The sequence below is a fragment of the Ctenocephalides felis genome, unplaced genomic scaffold (genome assembly GCF_003426905.1).
Source record: "Ctenocephalides felis isolate EL2017-DRISC unplaced genomic scaffold, ASM342690v1 CF-g0.4_SCAFFOLD_03571, whole genome shotgun sequence".
NCBI classification, from domain to species: Eukaryota; Metazoa; Arthropoda; class Insecta; order Siphonaptera; family Pulicidae; genus Ctenocephalides; species Ctenocephalides felis.
In genome coordinates, this window is record NW_020539725.1 from 6592294 (window position 1) to 6612745 (window position 20452).

Consider the following 20452-nt stretch of genomic DNA (forward strand, 5'->3'; position numbering starts at 1 on the left):
ATTTTTGATGCAATCGATTAAAAATCCTTACATAATGCTTTATTTATTCGATGACAGGAGTCTTATGCGATATTAAAATCAAATTTTGTGTTTCTATTGACAGGGACGTATTTTGAGGGTAATTTTATATGTTATCTTGGCAACAATAGTTTTCTCACCATACTTTAATAAAACCATACTTTAGTAAAACTCACCATACTTTAGTAAAACTGAATTAATTAACTTTTTTTTGGTTTTTTATTACCGAATTTTTATTAACTTCTCGACGGAGATTTTTTTTCAGCAAAAACAACCTAATGTGAATATTATGTTTTCTCAACTGACACCAAATTTGGAAAAAAAATCAGCCGATTTTTGACCTTTCGTCGACGATTTCTCAAAAAAACACTTTCAACTACATAGTTATCAAAAAATACTTTCAACTAGTTATGTATTAATATAAATTACAAATTAAGTTATTTATCTATAATTAACTTCCCGTAGGGTAAGTTATAGTAATCGCAACAAAATCGAAAATGAAAATTTTTGCACATCAAATTATCCGATATTTTATAGGGATTTTAACAGTAAGAATAAATTTTGTTTACATTCCTATCGGTTCCGTACCAATGTTTATGCGTTAGACGGCAACGCGGCGCTTACGCGCTTCGATAATTCATCTCTAAGCAGTTAAAGCAGGACGATTGCTTTGAAAAAGAGTTCAGAATTTCCAAAATATTTCAAAATAAAGAAAACATTTTTTCCAAAAAGTCTTTTTTTCAAAAAAGGTAAATTTTTGTCAAAATTTTATAGTTTCTCAAAAATCTAATTTTTTCAAAGTAATTTTTTTTCAAAAATGTTAGTCTTTTTAAAAAAAAATTATTAGTACGGAAAGTTTCAGCAATTTGCCTTAAAGCACGATGCCATGTGCTCCACTAGTTGTATAATTGTATTGTATGAATAAATACAATTATAATATCATTGTACAAAGCTTCATCAAAATCGTAAGAAACATTTTTTTCAACACTTAATTACAAAGAAACAGCCAGGCCTATATTTACCAAAATCGAATAGATTTTGAATTCTCAAAATCGATTCAGAATTGCGGGCTATAACGTAGACAAAATTTTTTTCACTTTTTTGCTATTTATAAAGAAACGGCTTGGCCAATCGTCGCACAATAGTCATCATCGAGGTGCATCGAATGGCTTTTAAATTTTTGAAATCGGTCCAGCCGTTTTTGAGAAAACGTCGATTTACGACAAAAAATCTGTTTGCACACACACACACTCATACTTTTTCACAATTTTCTCTCATTCGATTCAGAATGGCTTGAAACGCCGAGAAAACATTGTTTAGCAAATCGGATGTTATCATTATTAGAAAAAATTGATGTGTGTGTGTTTTGTATGTCCGCATTTTTTCGTTCACGTTTTCGGGCGCACGGATCAACCGATTTGGATGGTTTAAAAAACATTCGATTCCTGTTGATAGGGAGAGGTGCTGATTAGTTTTTGGCAAATGCAGGTCCAGCCGTTACGGTGATATAGAGCAAAGAGTGCCGAAAATAGAAATCGAGATTTTGAGAGAACGGAGCATCCAATTTAAATGATCTAACTATAGTGGTGTATGGCATCGTGCCTTAAAGCAAATTGCCGGAACTTCCCGTACCGTAACGAAATGTTCGAGGAATATTGAATGTTTTCAAATAGATTATTATAAATACTATAACATTGTCTAATATTTATAAGAATTATATAAAATGAATTACAAAGTTAAAATTATTTATTTAAAGTATATAAGTGAGCTTTAGAACTTTAGCCAAAATTAAAATTAAAATTTGAATTAGTTTCGATATACAAAAAAAAAAATTGACATTTAGCTCGGTATCTCCGAAACGGCTGGACCTGCCTTTGCCAAAAACGAATCACCACTTCTCCCTATCACTAGGAATCAAATGGTTTTCGAATCATTCAAACCGGATGCTCCGTTCTCTCAAAAACTCGATTTCTATTTTCTGCAAAAAACTAAGCAGCACATCTCCCTATCAATAGGAATCGGATGTTTTTTGAACCATTCAAATTGGTTGATCTGTGCGCTAGAAAACGTTGACGAAAAATTGTATCCATACATACATACACACACACATCCGTTTTTTCTGAAGTATGCTAAATTGTTCAAAAACCTTCTAAACGTGAAGAAATGTAAAAGATTTCGATTTTTGGACAATTACAATAACTTTTCCCTACGAGAACAAAACATTCAGTTCGTAATGATGGGGAGAAGTGGTGATTAATTTTTGGCAAAGTCAGGCCCAGCCGTTTCAGAGATGCCGAGCTAATTGTACAAAAAGTGGCAGTTTTTGAGAGAACTAAGCATCCGATTTGAATGATGCAAAAAACTTTCTACTTGTTTTGACAAAATAATTGCTTTTGGAAAAAAAATTCAAAATTGAGGTCGATAAAACGAAAAAAATTCAACAAAAGTTTCCATTGTTTCGAATAAATATTATTTCCAGCAGATGGCAATGGTTATTTGAAAGATAACCTTATATATACTCCTACTTCGACACGTTTTTTGATTAACTACATCACATCCTAGATAATATAATAATTTGACATACATCATATAAATTATTTTAAATTCCAAATAAACTTAAGTATTTTATGAGAAAATAATATATGTGTACGTACCATAACTTTTTTTTATATTTATTACTTTGACAGAGGTATTGTGAAATTTATTTTAATGTTTACACTTGTTTCTAACCTAAGATGTCAGCAATATATGAATACATTAAAGATAATAAAGTTAATATTAAAGAATGCCTACAACAACAACTTCTGGACATAGAAACCCTACAATCGATTTACATGGAACCAGGAGAATTCGAAATAAGCGACCATGGTGTTCATGCTGATGTAAACGAATTCGTAAATTCAGCATCTATAGATGTACCTAATCGTTTAGATTTTTCATTAAACTTAAATCTAAATGGTAATAAAACAGAAATAAACTTTAACTTGCCCAATACTTTTCCCTATACGAGACCAAGTGTTTACGTAGTTTGCTCAAAGTTGTCCAGATCAGAATTGAGTTGTTTGAACGAAGACTTGGATAAATTTTTAACAGAAATAACTGACAATTACTGTTTATTCCAAATAATTGAATGGATTAAAGAATCCACGCAGACATATATGAATTCAAAATCAAATGACATTGAAATCAATACAGTACAACAACCAAAACAAGAGTCTTATTGCAGATTCTGGGTGTATTCTCACCATATTTATAATAAATTGAAGCGAAAAGAAATTCTAAACCTTGCTCAAGCTTTAAATTTAACACGTTTCTGTTTACCTGGTAAGCCTGGTATTGTTTGTATAGAAGGCGAGTTGAGAAATTGTGAAGAATGGTGGTCGGCTATTAAATCTATGAATTGGCAGAAAATTAATGTTATTAAAAGAGATACGTTAGATGATTATGAAAATGAAAGACACTTTCATGATTTTGAAGAAAAGATATTCCAAAAAAACGTTGTCAAGTCAACAGATAAACATATGGATATGGGAGAGTTTTTTAAATTCCTCGAACAACACAATTGTGGACATATGTTCAAATACTACTTCGGATTTGAAGGAAAATGTGATAAATGATGTGAATATATTTATTAAATAGTATATAGTATATATTGATAAAGAGAATAAATATATTTTATTACCTTATCTCTGAGAACTTATTCTTCGAATAATTTGTTGATGTCTTTTTGTTCTACCAGTTCTGTGAATAGAATATTAAAATAAATATTAATGTAAATATGTATCGCCAGTATATAACTATACCAAATTAGGCCATTACCTGGCCATGACATAAATATAAATAAAATTATATTACAATACAATAAAATGTAATATATAAATAATACAAACAAGAAATTTGCGGCATTAGTAAAAGAAAATAGTTTAACCTGAATTTGAGATTGAAAGTATTGTCGAGAAATCAGCAATTTGTGTTTTCGATTTACTTTCAACTATGCATATAACATATATTACATATTGCATTTTATTCCATATGAATTACTTCCGACATAGTAATTGAATTCAATTCGCAAGGTTTTATCTAAAACACTTTTGATTAGTGAAAAAATATTTTGCAGTTGGTACAATTCAAGAATTACTATTTGATATAGTTAAACAATAGTTTATCAGTTTAATAGAAAGATATAGATTTTGATGGTTGAGTTGATTAATTATAGTTTCTAAAAATATATAGAAATTTTGAAAAATCAATATGTAAACATCTCACCTACAGATATTAGGAAGTGTACGCAACTATTCAAATATTCAAGCAACCACTTACACATGTTTTTCCTAAGTAATTTAGATTTTGTTCATATATCTTCGATTATCATTTATAATTCATCAAAATTTTAGAACAATGTCTCGATGGTCAGCTTGTCATATAAATGCCTATCAACCAAATACCATTTTTACAAAATAAATTGTATTTCACATAATTTTCCAATATATAAAATCACAACATTATACATAACATTCAATCTAAAACAAAAACTCTGTACTGTTTAATTAATATACATTTCACATATGTCGATTTTTAAATTATCAATGTAGTACTAGTTGTAGACTAGAACAATTGTTAGTGACTAGAATTAAGGTTGAGACTCCTTGATATTTCATAAAATAACAGTAGCTATTTTATAAATTTACAATAGCCATTTAGTCTTTGGCTTTCCTATTAATAATTTTTATCAATATACAGCCTTTAAATATTATTTAAAGAGCTATGTTAAGGCAGAGAAGAATATTTAAAAATCGTTAACAATATCTTAAGATTAATTCACTTATTCTTATGAATTTAGCTGGCAGTGTTTCAGCACAATCGGCAAGAAAAGCAACCAATTTTTGCAGAATATTAAAGCTTTTCTACCAAAAAGAATTCTTATTACAAAATTAGTATAAAATTACAAATATTTACAATATGTACAAAATAAACAAATATGTCAAAATTTCAAATAAATACATATATAAATATTTGGTAATTAATTGGTTTCAAAGTTGATTCATAACTTAAATTGCGATAACTTCAAAAACTCAACAAGGTATTGGAAATATTATTTAAAACCCTTATCAAACATTTGTTGCTCCCTCGGATGACATCCCAGTTTCAATAGGGACTGGGACTGGTTGGCCGTTTTCACCATTCTGCAACTCTCCGGGCAAATAATCTTTCCAACTTCTAAATAAATACCTAGTGAATTTTCTCAGTTGCCTAAATTTGCAGTAAGTTGCACCTTCAGCTGATTCAAGTTTTTGTGTTTGTATCAAAAATCCCTTCTCTTTGAATGTTTGCTCTAATCGCTCTCTGTGTAAACTCCTCCTAGATTTTCTCTTCCTTCTGTGGTCAACGTTGTTGGATTTCGGTTCAACGATTTGTTCGGGGATAACTTGTTCCGGTTTTCCTGCCTGCATAGTTTCCCTCGGAAAAAACTCGTATCCTCGCATTGACTTATCGCCAGTTCCACTGTAATAACGGAAATTTCCGCCTGAATCAACACTAAGCATTTTTTTCTCTTGAAGGCTTGGCTTAGCTCCTCCTGTGAATTTGAATTTGCAAATTGAAACTTCCGTTGCTGGATTTGTAGTGCCTTCTACTGGGGCAGGTGGTATAAAAATCGCCGACCTTTTGCGTTTTCCTTGTACTTTTTCCCGTGGGACTTGTGGCGGACTCGTACTTGCCGCAGGCGTGTTTGCGGCTGCTGCAGCAGCAGCAATTAAGTTTTGGTAATACAGAGCCATAGGATAGCACAAAAGGTGATCCTCTTGTTCTGAAGTTGGTTGTGGCGCATCTCGTACACATAAATTTAACGGTTGTGATTCCTCTTGCATGAGCCTTTGTTCTAGGAGACTACCAACCTTTTCTATGTCTATGATGTTAGGAACAACCGCTGGAGTTGCTGCAGAATTATTATCGGCTACAGTGGTGCCATAATTTTTGTAAATCAAATGACAAATGTCAGCTTTCTTGGGCTTGCGTCCACGTCGAGGCTTGCTACTATCTAAAGTCATTTCACCCATATAAGGCAGATCAGAATATTGCAATGGTTTTTTCTTAGCTTCTGGTCGGAGCAGTTCTGCAGGAGATCGCAGTTTTATTCGAGGCGGAGTAGTCGAGAGTGAAATTATTGGTGAGCAATTCATTTTTTGTTGCATGAGATGTGGATGTTGCGGTAAATGATGAAAACTGAAACCAATAGATAAAAATTATAAATCATCCGTGATTTTAAAATTTGTGAATATGATGATATGATGATGAATGAAGCAGGTGTAAGCATATTAGATATTAATATTAATCTATCATATATGCATTCATATTGTTATGGCATTGCCGTCTGACCAGTTAAAGGTGCTTAGGTTATTTCTCAGGCTTGGTGGGTTTGGGAATGGCGATGCTAACGTAGTTATTGCCACCCAAGTAAGAGTCATTTTTTACCCTACCTTGTAACATTCCATGAATGATTGGAGTGGTGATTTCATATTCATTGACAAATGTACTTTTAAATAATATAATATTTATTATTTTTATACATTTACGGTTTTGGTCACTATCTGCTAGTTGTAGATGGTTAATCTACTGAAACCAAAGTAAAGGAAAAGATCCTAAACATATAGGATAATTATTCGTCAATAATTGTGGGTGGTGGTTATAGTTTTGGAATAAATTTTATATAGATCCTTATTAGCATAATCTTGGAAAAAATTAATAATTCATTTACCAAATATTCAATTTTTACAGTAGTGGTCAATTTAGAGTTTTGGTGAGAAATTGTTCTCATACTATTATTCCTATGTTATTGTCCCATGATATTTGAGATCGCCCAAAATAAGTGAAAGAGTAACTTATGTTTACTTGTTATTATATATTTGAAAGGAAATTATTCATTAATTATTTGTAGGAACTTATTAATTAATTATTTGTATTGCTTCCATGCATTGATTGTCCAGTATTAGATACAATAAAACTTAATAATAGTCATAAACGCAATTAAACGAAGTCAAATATATTTATTTATTAATTTTGATTTATTAGTTTTGCTTCTCTTCATATTCTTATATTTTAATATATCTATAAAATATACATAATAATATAAACGGCTGATTTAAATTTTTGAACCATTTACATATCGCTATTGTGAACAAGATTTATGTTCGCAAAAGATAAATATTTTTGTATGATAAATGTCACATGTGACAAAAATGTCTTGTATAGAATTGTGCGATATTTCTAACACTATTAGAGACAACCGTAGGTGGTGAACACTTTCTAATGGTCTTGTTGCAAATACTTTGTATCCACTAAAGGAACTAATGCATATTTCAGAGATCAAATTAAAACAGTTTTACGACGTGATCCAGTAAAGAACTCCATTCCAATGTTAAAACGAGTTAAAACTCGTACAAGTATAATTGAATGAATTTGGTTTTATGTGCATCCGATTCTAAACATATACTGAGAAGTTTGGGCTAATTTGGAAGCTTTCTAGAAACATAATTTAGTTTCAAAATCTTGTACCCTTAGTCGACTATGTTTTATTTGTTTCATAAAATTATATTTCAGGTTTCTTGTTTTGCTTCCATATCCCATTTTTTCATAGTTTTGAATGCTATATTAACTAAAGTTAATACTAAAGTATTTTTTGTTAAAATTGAGATATTGTGCAGTTTCTTATAACATATATATGGTGATACCCAATTGAACTACTTTGTAATTTTAGTTAAATGTTGTGCAAAACAACAAACGATATCAAGATTGATATACTCTCAGTTCACAAATAATTTTTTTTTAGCAACTTTTACTATTTGGAGTGGAGTTTTGGAGAAAAAAAATAGCTGCTTATTTTTTCATCATCCATCTATTGAATATATATTTTTTATCCATTAATTTAGCCATGAATTACTTCAATAATCCTCAAACTTGTCCAATTTTAAGACTACTACATCATATGTTCTTCAATGCCTCTGGTTTTATATCTGCTAGTATTTAATTAAAAATTTTTGATGAAATGTCAACAAATTAAGAGAAATGGAATATTTCGTAAAGATTTAAATGAGTCTTTCCATAACTTCTGATACAAACAATTATTTGAGATATATGCATCTAAAAATGCAATCAAATTTGCATAATTGCCTTAGAAAAACCTATATGTCTTTGGTGTACGAAAATATTGTGTGTTAAGTTTTTTAATTTTTAATACGTTGACTGCCAACTACGAGATATCTCGTAAATTGCGATCTTTTCTATGATGCCAAAAGGTAACAAGAAATTACCTCGTAGAAATAAAATAATATTCTATGTATTGCGGTTATTTTGAATTTTGATGAAAACTATGCAGTAGAAATTAATATTAAATTGAAAATTTTCAAATATCGAATTGCGAGATTTATATTAATTTGCCGCGGCAATCAACTTGTTAAAGATATTATGTACGTTTATTTCAGAATAATTTTCTATTGCCCTGCTTGAATTTTGTTTGAAAAAAAATGTATGAATTTTGCATAAATTATTTTAGAAAAAAAACTAGACAGGCAGACAAATCAGAACTTCCAAAAATATCCATTTGTTTTTGATGAGTATTCATATACAATTATAATTTAATAACAGTTTGGCAAGTTCTGAGATCTGTATTTTGGGAATTTTATGGATCTCACTGATGTTCTTGGAATAACATGTACGTGGACGTGTTTTATAATTGAACTTAATTGCTCTACAGACGAGTCTGTTATGCATGATTAAACGCTTCAATGCAGTAATTATTTAATTTTAAATTAAGCTACTTTCATTCGAATTCGATTATTCATTGTCCAATGAATTTAATAAAAAATTACCATAAATAAAAGCATTTGCCAAATAGTACGTCAAATATAAATAATAATCGTCGCATATAATTTTACTACTCATATACGGATTTACTGACTAAAATATTATATGAACTATTCTATCGGTTATAAAAAAAATTTAAAACACATATTTGAAGTACTTGAAGATGATTGCCTTGAATGGATTCGTTAATTCTAGTAGTTATTATTCTCTTTGAGTTTTGCATATCAAAATTATCTATTAGTCTCCCCTGTCCAAATTAGTATTTTATATAATCTTTATTAATTTAGTACACAAATCTAAAATAATTTAAACTTGTAATAAGTAATTTAATAATAATGAAGGGTAGAACGGGGCATAAAGGTCGCGGTTGAAAAAATAAACTACCCATATCTGAGAAACAAGTAAGGCTAAAAAAATTTTAACAACAATATTTGAAACCATAACCTGTTTGAAAATCCATAACAAAAATGTTATCTTTCGTTGTTAGCTTTTTTGTTTGTGAGCACTGTTGTTTAGTTTATGAGACCTTATTATAATTTTTAAGTATACGTTATTTAATTGTTTTATAAAATGTATTTTAATTTTAAGTTAGATTTAACAGTTTCTTTTATATAACCGTTACAAATGCTTACACCTGAGAGGGGTAAAAAAGATCATCTAGTCTTTACCCTAGCCAAGATATTAAAAATTGAAAATAACAAATAAAAAGTTAATTAAGATGAAAAAACAATTTTACTAGGGATAAATTAAAGAAATAGTTATTTAGACTCTGCTGATAAATTTTTCTGGCACAATACTAAACTTAAGGTTATTTACAGTGTTATATCTGTGAAACCATGCAATTTATATTTTGCATTGGATGAATAATGTAGCTATCATTTTGTAAAATCCCTTCAGAATTAAAATAATACATTGAACCTTGGCCGTCTCAATTAACCCCGCTTATGGGGTAAAAAAGACCAGGTTACAAATGTTTGACAAACTGGCATTTTAACTGGACTTAGTCAAATAGCTGTTTGTTTCATATTTGTTATTTGTTGTGATATAATTGGTTTTCACACCATAATTGTTCAAAGTCAAATTGGACCTCTGTGCCCCGCTTTACCTTATAATATACTTGTTATATACTAATTAGTTTACTATAAAAATAATAGAAAAAATGGCAATATATATATAATGCAAAGTAGGAATATTGAACTTATTACTATTATTATTGCACTGATCACTGAGAAAGTCTTTTACAGTTTACATTCTTATTATTAAATTTGAAATAAAAAAAAAGTTGCTGGAATTTAATTATAAACACATTGCCACATACTATTAGTTTTGCAAATGGCATGTTAGCCCATTATCTCATCAACATAATATTTTGTTACTTCATGTTGTTTTTATCAGGTGCCTAATTTAATTCACAAACCTAAGTATTTTTTGCAAACTCTGCATTTTTTTCTAATTGGACCTTTATGCCCCGCCTTACAAACTAATTAGTTATTATTATAATTATTATATATTATAATTATTATATATTATAATTATTATACTGATATAAATAAATTAGAAAGTCTATTTCAGTTTACCATTTTATTATTAAATTTGAAATAAAAAAAAGTTGCTGGGATTTAATTAAAATTAAATTATAAACCCATTGCCTTATACTATTAGTTTTGCAAATTGCAAAATCAAATAGCATTTTAGCTCATTATCTCATTAACATAATATTTTGTTACTACATGTTGTTTTTATCAGATGTCTAATTTAATTCATAAATTTAAGTAGTTTTTGCAAATTTTGTATTTCGCATAGAATTCTGAAGTGTTTTATTGTCGACACGGCGCGTTTATAATTTTAAGTCTTTATAAAGTAGTTAAACAGGAAATACGCCTACATCTTGCATATCTTATGTCGCGAAGAAATAAGCGCTTGCAACCTTTTGACCGCGTACAATTAAACTCTATTTTATGCAATAATGTTGTTTAATAAATCAATTTTTGCACATTTGAAGAAAATAAGATATATTGATATATTGATTTTGAATATAATTAATGCAGATTGCATTAGTTTACATATTTTTCTACTCTATAAGTGCATATATAATAAAATTGGTTAAATATAGAACAATTATGTTAAAGAGTAAAGAAGGCATTGTTGAAATTTGAATATAATATGAGTAAGGGACATCTTTTCAAAACACTTTAGACTGCCAATTTTAGTCTGTAATTTAAAAAAAATGCCAGTCATTTACATAATACCATGTAAAGACTATAGAGTAAAGAAATATTAATATTTTATATGCAAGTGTAGATACATTTTTAATGAAAAAAAATTGCATAAATATGCAAATTTATTCAAAAAAATTTACAGAATATAAAGAATATATATTAGCAATTTCTTAGAAGTATTATTAACAAAAATGAGAGTTTAACAGTCCTATATTGTTATGATTTATTAATAACGTAGCTTAAGAAGGCAACACAAATCAGAGCTTATTGATATATTGATTTTGAATATAATTAATGCAGATTGCATTAATTTACATATTTTTGTACTATATAAGTACATAATAAAATTGAATATAATATGAGTAAGGCACATCTTTTCGAAAAAACTTTAGTTTGCCAATTTTAGTCTGTAATTTAAAATAAAAGTCAATCGATGCAAAGTCATACGATGCAAAAACTATGAAGTAAAAAAATATTAATATTTAAATATATATATAGCAGCATATAAATGTATTACTGGATCACTTTTTAATATTATTTTTTTTGCATGCATTAAGCAAATTAATTAGTTTTTTTAATTAATGTAAAGAATATAGATATATATTTAGAAATAGCATGCATTTCAACTTTTTTTTTAAATTATTAACAGAAAATAGAGCTTAACAGTCCTATATTGTTATGACTTGTTAATAACGTTACTTGTTAGTAAAGTAGTTTAGAAGGCCACCCAACGGTTGGTTTATCTCTTTTTGATAAATTTATTATTAAAACAACTAATACTTTATTAGATGCACTTGGGAATATTCTACTATCCATAATTGCAAGTAAAAACCGATGGTACTACTTTGACTAAATTTGTTAAACGTATTTTTGTTTATTCATGCTGCATTAATTTAAACTATAAGAAATTCAAGAAATAGAATTAGAAGTAGAGTAGAATTTTAACATTGTTGTATTTATTTAAATGTTTTTTTTTGTGCTGGCAATTTTTTTTAAATTAGAAAACACCTAAAATCACTTACTAATGTGTTGATTGAATATAAATAAATTAGCTGCATCGATAAAAATACATCACTATCACAGAAAATGTAATAAAAAAAATTCTTCACATAGAGATGGAACAACCGTTTGGGTTGCCATCCATAAAAAATAGGCGTAGTTTGTAAGAAATTTATCGCAAGAGCTAATAGAACCCTTAAGTTCCGATTACACGTAAAATGAAATAATAATAAAATAATTAATTTCTCAAGCCACTTGTATATTAGTGATACTTAACCCTTTCCGAATACGTAAGTGGAAAGGATTAAGTCATCTTAAAAATCATTCGGTTGGGAGGCCGAATATATAAACATCTCATGTTACCGATGGCAATTAATTAAAAGCTTGATACCTCAATTATCTCGATTATTGAATCTTCAATCAATTACAAATATGTTTTCAATCCATCGACACCTCTTTGCTGAACAGGTGAACGGAATAATGTCAACGATGACGGTATTTGCTGAAAAGCCTACACTATTCGTAATGCGCGACTTATAAACCAAACATACGACATTCCTTCATATATCGCCATATACGACTTATTCGATTTGTATCTTTCACAATACTTCAAGTGCTAATATAATATATTAATTTCTGCACAATGAATTATTCAACGGGACACATATCATTGATTTATGTATACATGTCAATCTTGTATAAAATAGATGTCCGCAAAATTTATTACAAAAATATACCGAGAGAATGAAACTCACTTTAAAAGCACCAAAAAGTTCTAGAGTTTCTTCCCTTTAACAAATATAATAATTTGTTTTTTTTTTCAAACTTTGACTTATTGTTAGTATTTGCGATGAAAGAGTCAAAACAAGAAGTCTTGAAAATTTTAAGCGATTTTTGAGTATAGTGATACATTTTTCAGATCTATTTGATAACCCTTTTAGTAAAGTTAAATGGAATTTTTTAAAGTATTTTTTTTAATAGCAAATGAGTACATGCAATGATTGATATTTTTTGTATATATAAAACTACTTACATGGTCATTTCTTGATCACAAATATCCTGCGGTTCAATTTTTAGTACATCGAGTCCTTCAAATGTACCTCCTCCACCCGGTATCATACAGCCCCTCAGATCAGGAAGCATCAGTCCGTCCCTGGATGACAAATCCTGATTGGATTCTTGCATGACACCTGAGAGATAGACATCAGTTATTGATGCATGTCTATTTCACATTATTTAATATCTCAGTTTTAATACTAGATACATAAATATTTTTTGTTGAGGCAAAAATAAAGAAATAAAAAAAGACTGTTTTAGTTGAGAGATTAAGGTGTAATGGGTAGAACTGCCCTAGTGCAAATCTGTGAGCTAAGAAAAACTCCAACTCGCTTCAGGGAAGAATATTGTGAAAGATTTCCCATTGCCATTTTACACCGCAGTGCCCGAAGTGGGTTATTTTCATTGAAAGCATATTTTGATTATAATTTCATAACAAAATGGATATCGGTACTGCACGATGTCAGGTTATCTAGAGTGGGTTCGAACTCAGAACTCACACGAGTCCGTAAGCTTAGCATTACACCATGGAACATCCTCAAATTGAGATATAATAAAGTTTTAAACTTGATGCTTTGAACACTGCAATTGAAAATACGCTGATAGATTATCGCGCTACATTTTGCATTTTATATCTAATTCTCCTTATACAATCAGATTTTTCTCAGAGTCTGCTTTTATAAACAATCAAAAATGCACGAGGATCAAATAAAGAAAAGTCCTTGGGAATATAAAAAGTTGCCAAATGTTATGCAATATCTCAATATTAAAACAAACAGTTATATCGAACATTATATAAAACGCACAACCATTCTATAAATAACACAATGCAACCTATGACTTGTGAAATTTCAGATATTATTTACAATCTATCGAAAATTAAGATGTTCTTTTGAGATGTGTATATTACGTATATTACAGAGATATATATGGGCTATTTTTACTTTCATAATAAGGTAACAATTTTTGACTAATTTACAATCTTGAAGCTCTGATCAGTTAATATATTAGTAAAACTTGATTGTTTTTCCAACGTTGCAAAATATTTCAAATAAATTGCTGTCCATATAATTAATCTATATGGAAACATCCTCAGGAATATTTTTATAGCAAAACAGATTATATATGTATTATCCACCAAAAAAGTAAGAACTGATAATAAAATTTTATCACAAGACAGATTTTTGCTCAGAATTATTATTAAGTTCTAAGTAATATAAATAAGTCGTTGAGGAGTTGCAGCATATATATATACATATATAGGAGGAGTTGCAGCATATACATATATATATATATATATACATACATATATACTATATTTCTATTGTATATATGATTACACTACAGCACATATTTTAGTGCTTATAATACATGACTATCTATCTACCTATTAATATATCAGATATTTTTACGAAATCCCACACTTTTTATCAATGTACTTAAAGACAAGTCAATATATTGTAATAAATATTAAATTATTTATATAAAAATGTAAAATTGTTGTTAGTAAAACTAAACAACAACTGTTCAGAATTATTATATGAAATTAAAATATGTAATAATTTAAATAAAAATTGTCTATAAAGCATTAATTTCTATACTCTGATATCTCTCAATTTTCAAAATTTCTATGGTTAGAAGATTTTGTATTTTTAAAGTTTTTTTTTTTAATCCTACAGTTTTACTTGTCCGTAACGTAAACATTACCATATTATAAAAAAATATTTCTCGATAAATAAAAAAGACTCTCGTATATCGTTAAAGAGTTATTGATTAATTAAAAAATAGTTTCGCATTATTATTTTGTAATATTTATAATTGTTATTCATTTAAATTTATACTGTATAGATGACTACTTTGTCATCAATTGAAGAAAAGTACATTCATAACGCGAGTTCTTTCATTTAGAATTTAATTATGTGCGATACGCTATTTCTTCCAAACCGTAAATTATTTAAAAATTGACAAATATTTATACACAATATCATCTAGTGATCCAATATCATCTCTGAAATGGATACACAAGATCTGAAAACTTTTGCAAAAAACGAGTTCCAAATCCATCACTAAAATTGCTTAAAAATCCAAAATAATTTTACCTTCAAAAATCCCTTCAGGAAGCATTATATTTAGTCTTGATTAAAACTGATTTGTAAAGATCACTGATAAATAATCACACAATAATCCCAAGTAAATATTTACAATCCACTTATCCAACACTTTCACTGTTCAGGAAGAAAGTCCCAAAGATCTCATCATTCTTTAGGAAATGACAGTTTTGGTTTTGATGTAGCTGCTCCTGTTATGCAGATGGACTATTTTCCGGCTGTCGTTGGCGTCCTATTCGGCAAGCGGCACATAACACCAAATTTTTATTTTTATGTTTTGAAAATAATATCCCAGAATGTCGGTTGCAATGTGCTTTTACTATTTCCTTATAGAACGTTAGCAGTATGTTATAACCGGCGTAGCAGTGGCAGCCGGGAGAAGGTCCGGTTTTAGTACTAGTTACAGTTTTTTCAGGATTTGATATTTTTGCGATATTAACTATTATATAAATACTAGGTTTAGTTATGAACTATTTTGTTAACTATTCTATACAACGTGTATAAAACCTGAATCACGAACTTGAGTTATTAGATTCTCTATCTGCAATGTATTTGGATTTTTAATTGTTGAGTTGTTTTCTCTATATTATTTGAACAGTGATCACAACCTAAGGGTCATATAAACGGCTGTTGTTATTTGACATGACGTAAATTTTATAGATTAGATAGATATAGAGTTACAGATGCAAACAGTTGTCCTATCTCTCAAAGATAAATTTTATTTTTACAATTTCTATAATAGTGATTATTTGTTTATTGATGAAAATCGATGTCACTACAACTTGACATCAGACTGCCCGAGGCGGGTATTTAACTTGGGATTTAGATTGTAATCCCAAAGCTCTAACCACTGATCTACGGAGAAACCGTTGAATTTTTTGAACATCAATCAGAACATGAGAATTCTATGAGCTAAAAATGTAAGCAAGTGACTTAACAACGTGACTTTTTAGGAGGCAATCCGGTTGTTTTATCTATATTTGATCTATTTTTAGTTTTTTTCTAACACTAATAACATATTATAATAAATGGGTCCTTTTTTAGAATATTTTTACTTGAAATTACATTGTAATCTATCAAGTGAAAATGGATATCACTACAGCTTAATATTGATATCAAATATATATAATTATTAGCCTTTTAAGTTAAAATAATTTGAAATCCAATTGTTTCACACAACTACTCATAAAATGTGTGAAATGCATACTTTTTTGAAATACAAACAGTATATTTCAAAGAGAAAAGAGTATAATTTTACCAGATAATTGGGTCAAGATTGCTGCGTTAATAAATTCAAAATATTATAATACTCGTACAAAATTGTAATAAGTATTATAACTCTTCTTCCTACCTTTCATATTTAATTATTTATTAATGAATTGTTAAATAATTCTGTGTTATGGCTCGGTAAACGATCCCAAGTACTTTTTTATTACGAATTTTAAGCAAAATATATGTTAATATCCTGTACTCATTTTCTTATAAAATTAACTTCCGTAGGGTAAGTTATAGTAATCGCAAAAAATGGAAAATGAAAATTTTTATATATTTTTTGCGTTTCAGAGGTTTCTGAATATTTTGGCATACCTTAGGGAAAAAGGATATATGTGTGTGTGCGTGTGTATGTGTGCGACGATTTCGGGAATACGGATGAAGCGATTGGATAATTCAAAAAACATTCGATTCGTATAGATAAGGAAACGTGCTGGTTAATTTTTGGCGAAGGCAGGCCTAGCCGTTCCAAAGATATGAGGCAAAAAGTGCAAAAACGGTAACTCAGTTTTCAAGAGAACGGAGCGTCCGATTTGAATAATTCAAAAAACATTTTATTTGTATTAACAAGATGAAGAACTGATCAAATTTTCATAGAGGCAATTCTAACGGTTTCGGAGATCTAGTAAAAAAAAGTAAAAAAAAAATGCCATCTGGCGGTCAAAAATGATCATTAGACATATGCACATCAAATTATCAGATATTTTATAGAGATTTTAACAATAGGTATAAATTTTGTTTACATTCCTATGGGTTTCGTCACAATGCTTATCCGTTAGACGCCGGCGCGGCGCTTACGCGCTTCGATATTTTGTCTCTATGCAGTTCAAGCAGTACGATTGCTTTGAAAAAAGTTCAGAATTTCTAAAATATTTCAATATACACTTTTCTTCAAAAAGTCTTTTTTCGAAAAAAAGTAAATTTTTGTCAAAAATTTATAGTTTCTCAAAAAATCTAATTTTTCAGAGTAATTTTTTTTCAAAAATGTTAAATTTTGGTACGGAAAGTTCCAGCAATTTGCCTTAAGGTACGATGCCATGCGCCCCACTTGTACAGGTTATTTAAGGTGTAAGGAGCCAGGGAACGACAAAAATTACAAGATTCTCATCATCATGTGGGAGGAGAATTACTAGAACGTAAGATTTGTCGTTTTACAGGTGTGACCCCCAATTTGACTTCAGAAAACGTACTTGGAAAATATATGTCGCAACACCCAATATAGACAACTTTTTTACTTTGTGAGCCTGTGTAATTCATGTAAGATAAAAGAAAATATATAGTACTTATCTAATGAAATATTATACATGTAAGGGGCCATCCATTAATCACGTGATCGATTTTTAATGATTTTGGACCTCCCTCCTCTTTAGTGATACGTGGTGATATTTAAAATTTAACATGACGAACATGCTAGTCAATCTACTAATTCTGCCTACTTCTTCAAAACGAGTAGTATATGGAAATGTAGGTAAGATTTAACATATCTCGTTTTTGCAATGCAATCATTCAATTTATTTCGCTGTAAAATATTAAACACCATTGCAATGATTGTTTTTTTTTTTTTAATAAAAAATGTACGAACGTAATATTTATTTAAAATTCTCTGGTTTGCCCTGGACCTTTTCCACCAGCGCCGTGTTCCGTTGCGCTCCGATCTAATTTCGGAGCATGCGCGCTGCCGAGCCATTTGCGCGGCCGTCTCGTAGTGTATTTTTGGGTTTGTCTCTATTCGGAGAGCAATGGGAAACTTGAGATTTGTCCAAATACGGTTATAGCCCCTCAAAGCCACGATACTCTAACACCAACCGACCGACCAACTACAGAAATTTCGCCTCGCCTGACTCGAATTGCAAGGCTGCAGGCGCACCGAAGAATTGGAATTTTGCAATAGGCCTAATCCATCGTAATATAATATTTAACTTCCCGAAAAAGAAGTTTTTACATCAAAAAATCCGATTCGCTAATTTTATGTTTTCTCGACGTTTCAAGCCATTCTGAATCGAATAAGACCAAATTTGGAAAAAAGTATGTATGTGTGTGTGCGTGTGTGTGAACAGATTTTTTGCCGTAAATCGACGTTTTCTCATAAACCACTAGACCGAATTCAAAAATTTAAAAGCCATTCAATATATCTCGATGAGGACTAGCGTTTATCAATTTTGCGCAAAGATCAGCCAAGCCGTTACTTTGTAAATAGCAGAAAATTTTTACGTCCACGTTTTAGCCCGCAATTCTGAATCGATTTTGAAAATTCAAAAAAAAGAAAGATATTGGTTGGAAATCTTGCTGATTAGTTTTTCGTAAAAATCGGCCGGGCCATTTTCTTGTAATAAATGTGTTTAAAATTTTTTTTCGACGTTTTCTATGATTTTTTTTTTCACGGTAGATACCATAGTCTTATAGATCATACTAAAATATTACGATCCTACGACAAGTCGTTTAATTTAAAAATTCTTCAAAGTAAGCATTTCATCGACGTTTGCTCAAAAACGCCTGAACCGATTTCAGAAACTTAAAAGCTGTTTGATGTATCTCAATGAGGACTATCGTTTGTCAGTTTTGTGCGTCGATTTAACTTTTCGTCCATATTTAAGCTCATACTACCGAATCGATGTAAAAAAAATCAAAAACTGTTCGAAAGATATTAATTGGGAATGATACTGATTAGTTTTAGGTGAAAACTAACTACTACCGAGCCGTTTTCTTGTAATTAACTGTTGGAAAACAAATTTAAGACGTCTTATAGAACTTACTGAAATATTACGGTATTACCCCAAGTAGTTTAATTTTAAAAATTTATCAAAGTTTGAGAAAATGAGTAGTTTTTTTAAAGTTTGTTAAAATTAAAATTAGACGATTTACTTGGTATAAGGATAGAGTGTCCGTTCGTTTTCAATGATGTGTAATAAATCCATTCAAAATACTTTTAATCACTCATAAATTAATTTATATTTATTGATTAAGATATTTACACATATCAGAAAGTTCATGTAACTTGCCTCAAGGCAAAATACCAATACCAACTAGTTACTAAAGTATTGACAAATCTCAAAAACAGAGCTATAACAAAAACAAATGAACACAAAACGTATTAATTTTTAGCGCTTTTATTTTCTATGCGCAAACTCTTCATATTCTTTACTTAGTTTTCACACATTTAACCAGCAATTCGTGATTGATGAATATTCTCGTCATGAAAAAGTGGAAGAATATTCTGTGTGACGATTAAATTTGTTATGCATATAAATCAGTGACTTTTTGCTATTTAAATTGACATTTTTGGACAAAGCAAAACATTTTCTGAAGTGCCCAGTTGTTCAAAGTATTTTGAGGCTGTACCTGTATCAAATAAATAATTTTAAGTGGCACTATACCTTAAAGCAAATAGAGATCCCAGAAAGTGGAAATAATATACTTAATCAATAAAAATTAAGATTGATCTATTTGTACTCCTGTATGTTTTTAAAATAGTTTTTACTTTTCATAAACTGTTTTTACTTTCTTACATTCACATGTATAATATTTCATTGAATTTAATCAGTTTTTAGTAAAATGTAGTAATACCATTCTTAAATTTTCTAAAATAAACCCATATTTTTTATCTGATATTTTATTAGCTCTTCAATCAAAATTACTCTTTGATTGACGAATATACTCGTCACGAGTTCGATTCGAACGATAAAAAGCTGAACGCACTATTTGACGGTTAAATCGTTAATCTGCTAAAACTTTGTATCAAAATAGTCGCAGAATGTAATATGTTGAACAATAAGATTGCAGCGAAATGTAAATAGTGAGAGAAAATATCATTTAAAAGCAATAATAGGTTATATTGATGTAAGTAAAATATCGCTCTGAAAAATCTCTTAATTACTATACAAAATGCGCTGTCATTTCCCACTTGAAAAATTGAGCTGATTT

General features: G+C 29.4%; 2 protein-coding genes across 2 annotated transcripts; one reads left to right on the forward strand and one right to left on the reverse strand.

The window, feature by feature from the left end:
- Positions 1-2601: 2601 nt before the first annotated feature.
- Positions 2602-3635, forward strand: LOC113385520 (RWD domain-containing protein 2A-like). Its single transcript, XM_026623374.1, has one exon. The coding sequence runs from the start codon at positions 2754-2756 to the stop codon at positions 3633-3635; it is 882 nt and encodes a 293-aa protein (XP_026479159.1). The 5' UTR covers positions 2602-2753.
- Positions 3636-5126: 1491 nt separating this feature from the next.
- LOC113385522 lies at positions 5127-13285 on the reverse strand (the record flags this gene model as incomplete). The annotated part of the gene is given in 2 exon segments (XM_026623375.1): positions 5127-6240; positions 13129-13285. Coding segments are annotated over 2 exon segments (1266 nt in total).
- Between the last annotated feature and the right edge of the window lie 7167 nt (positions 13286-20452).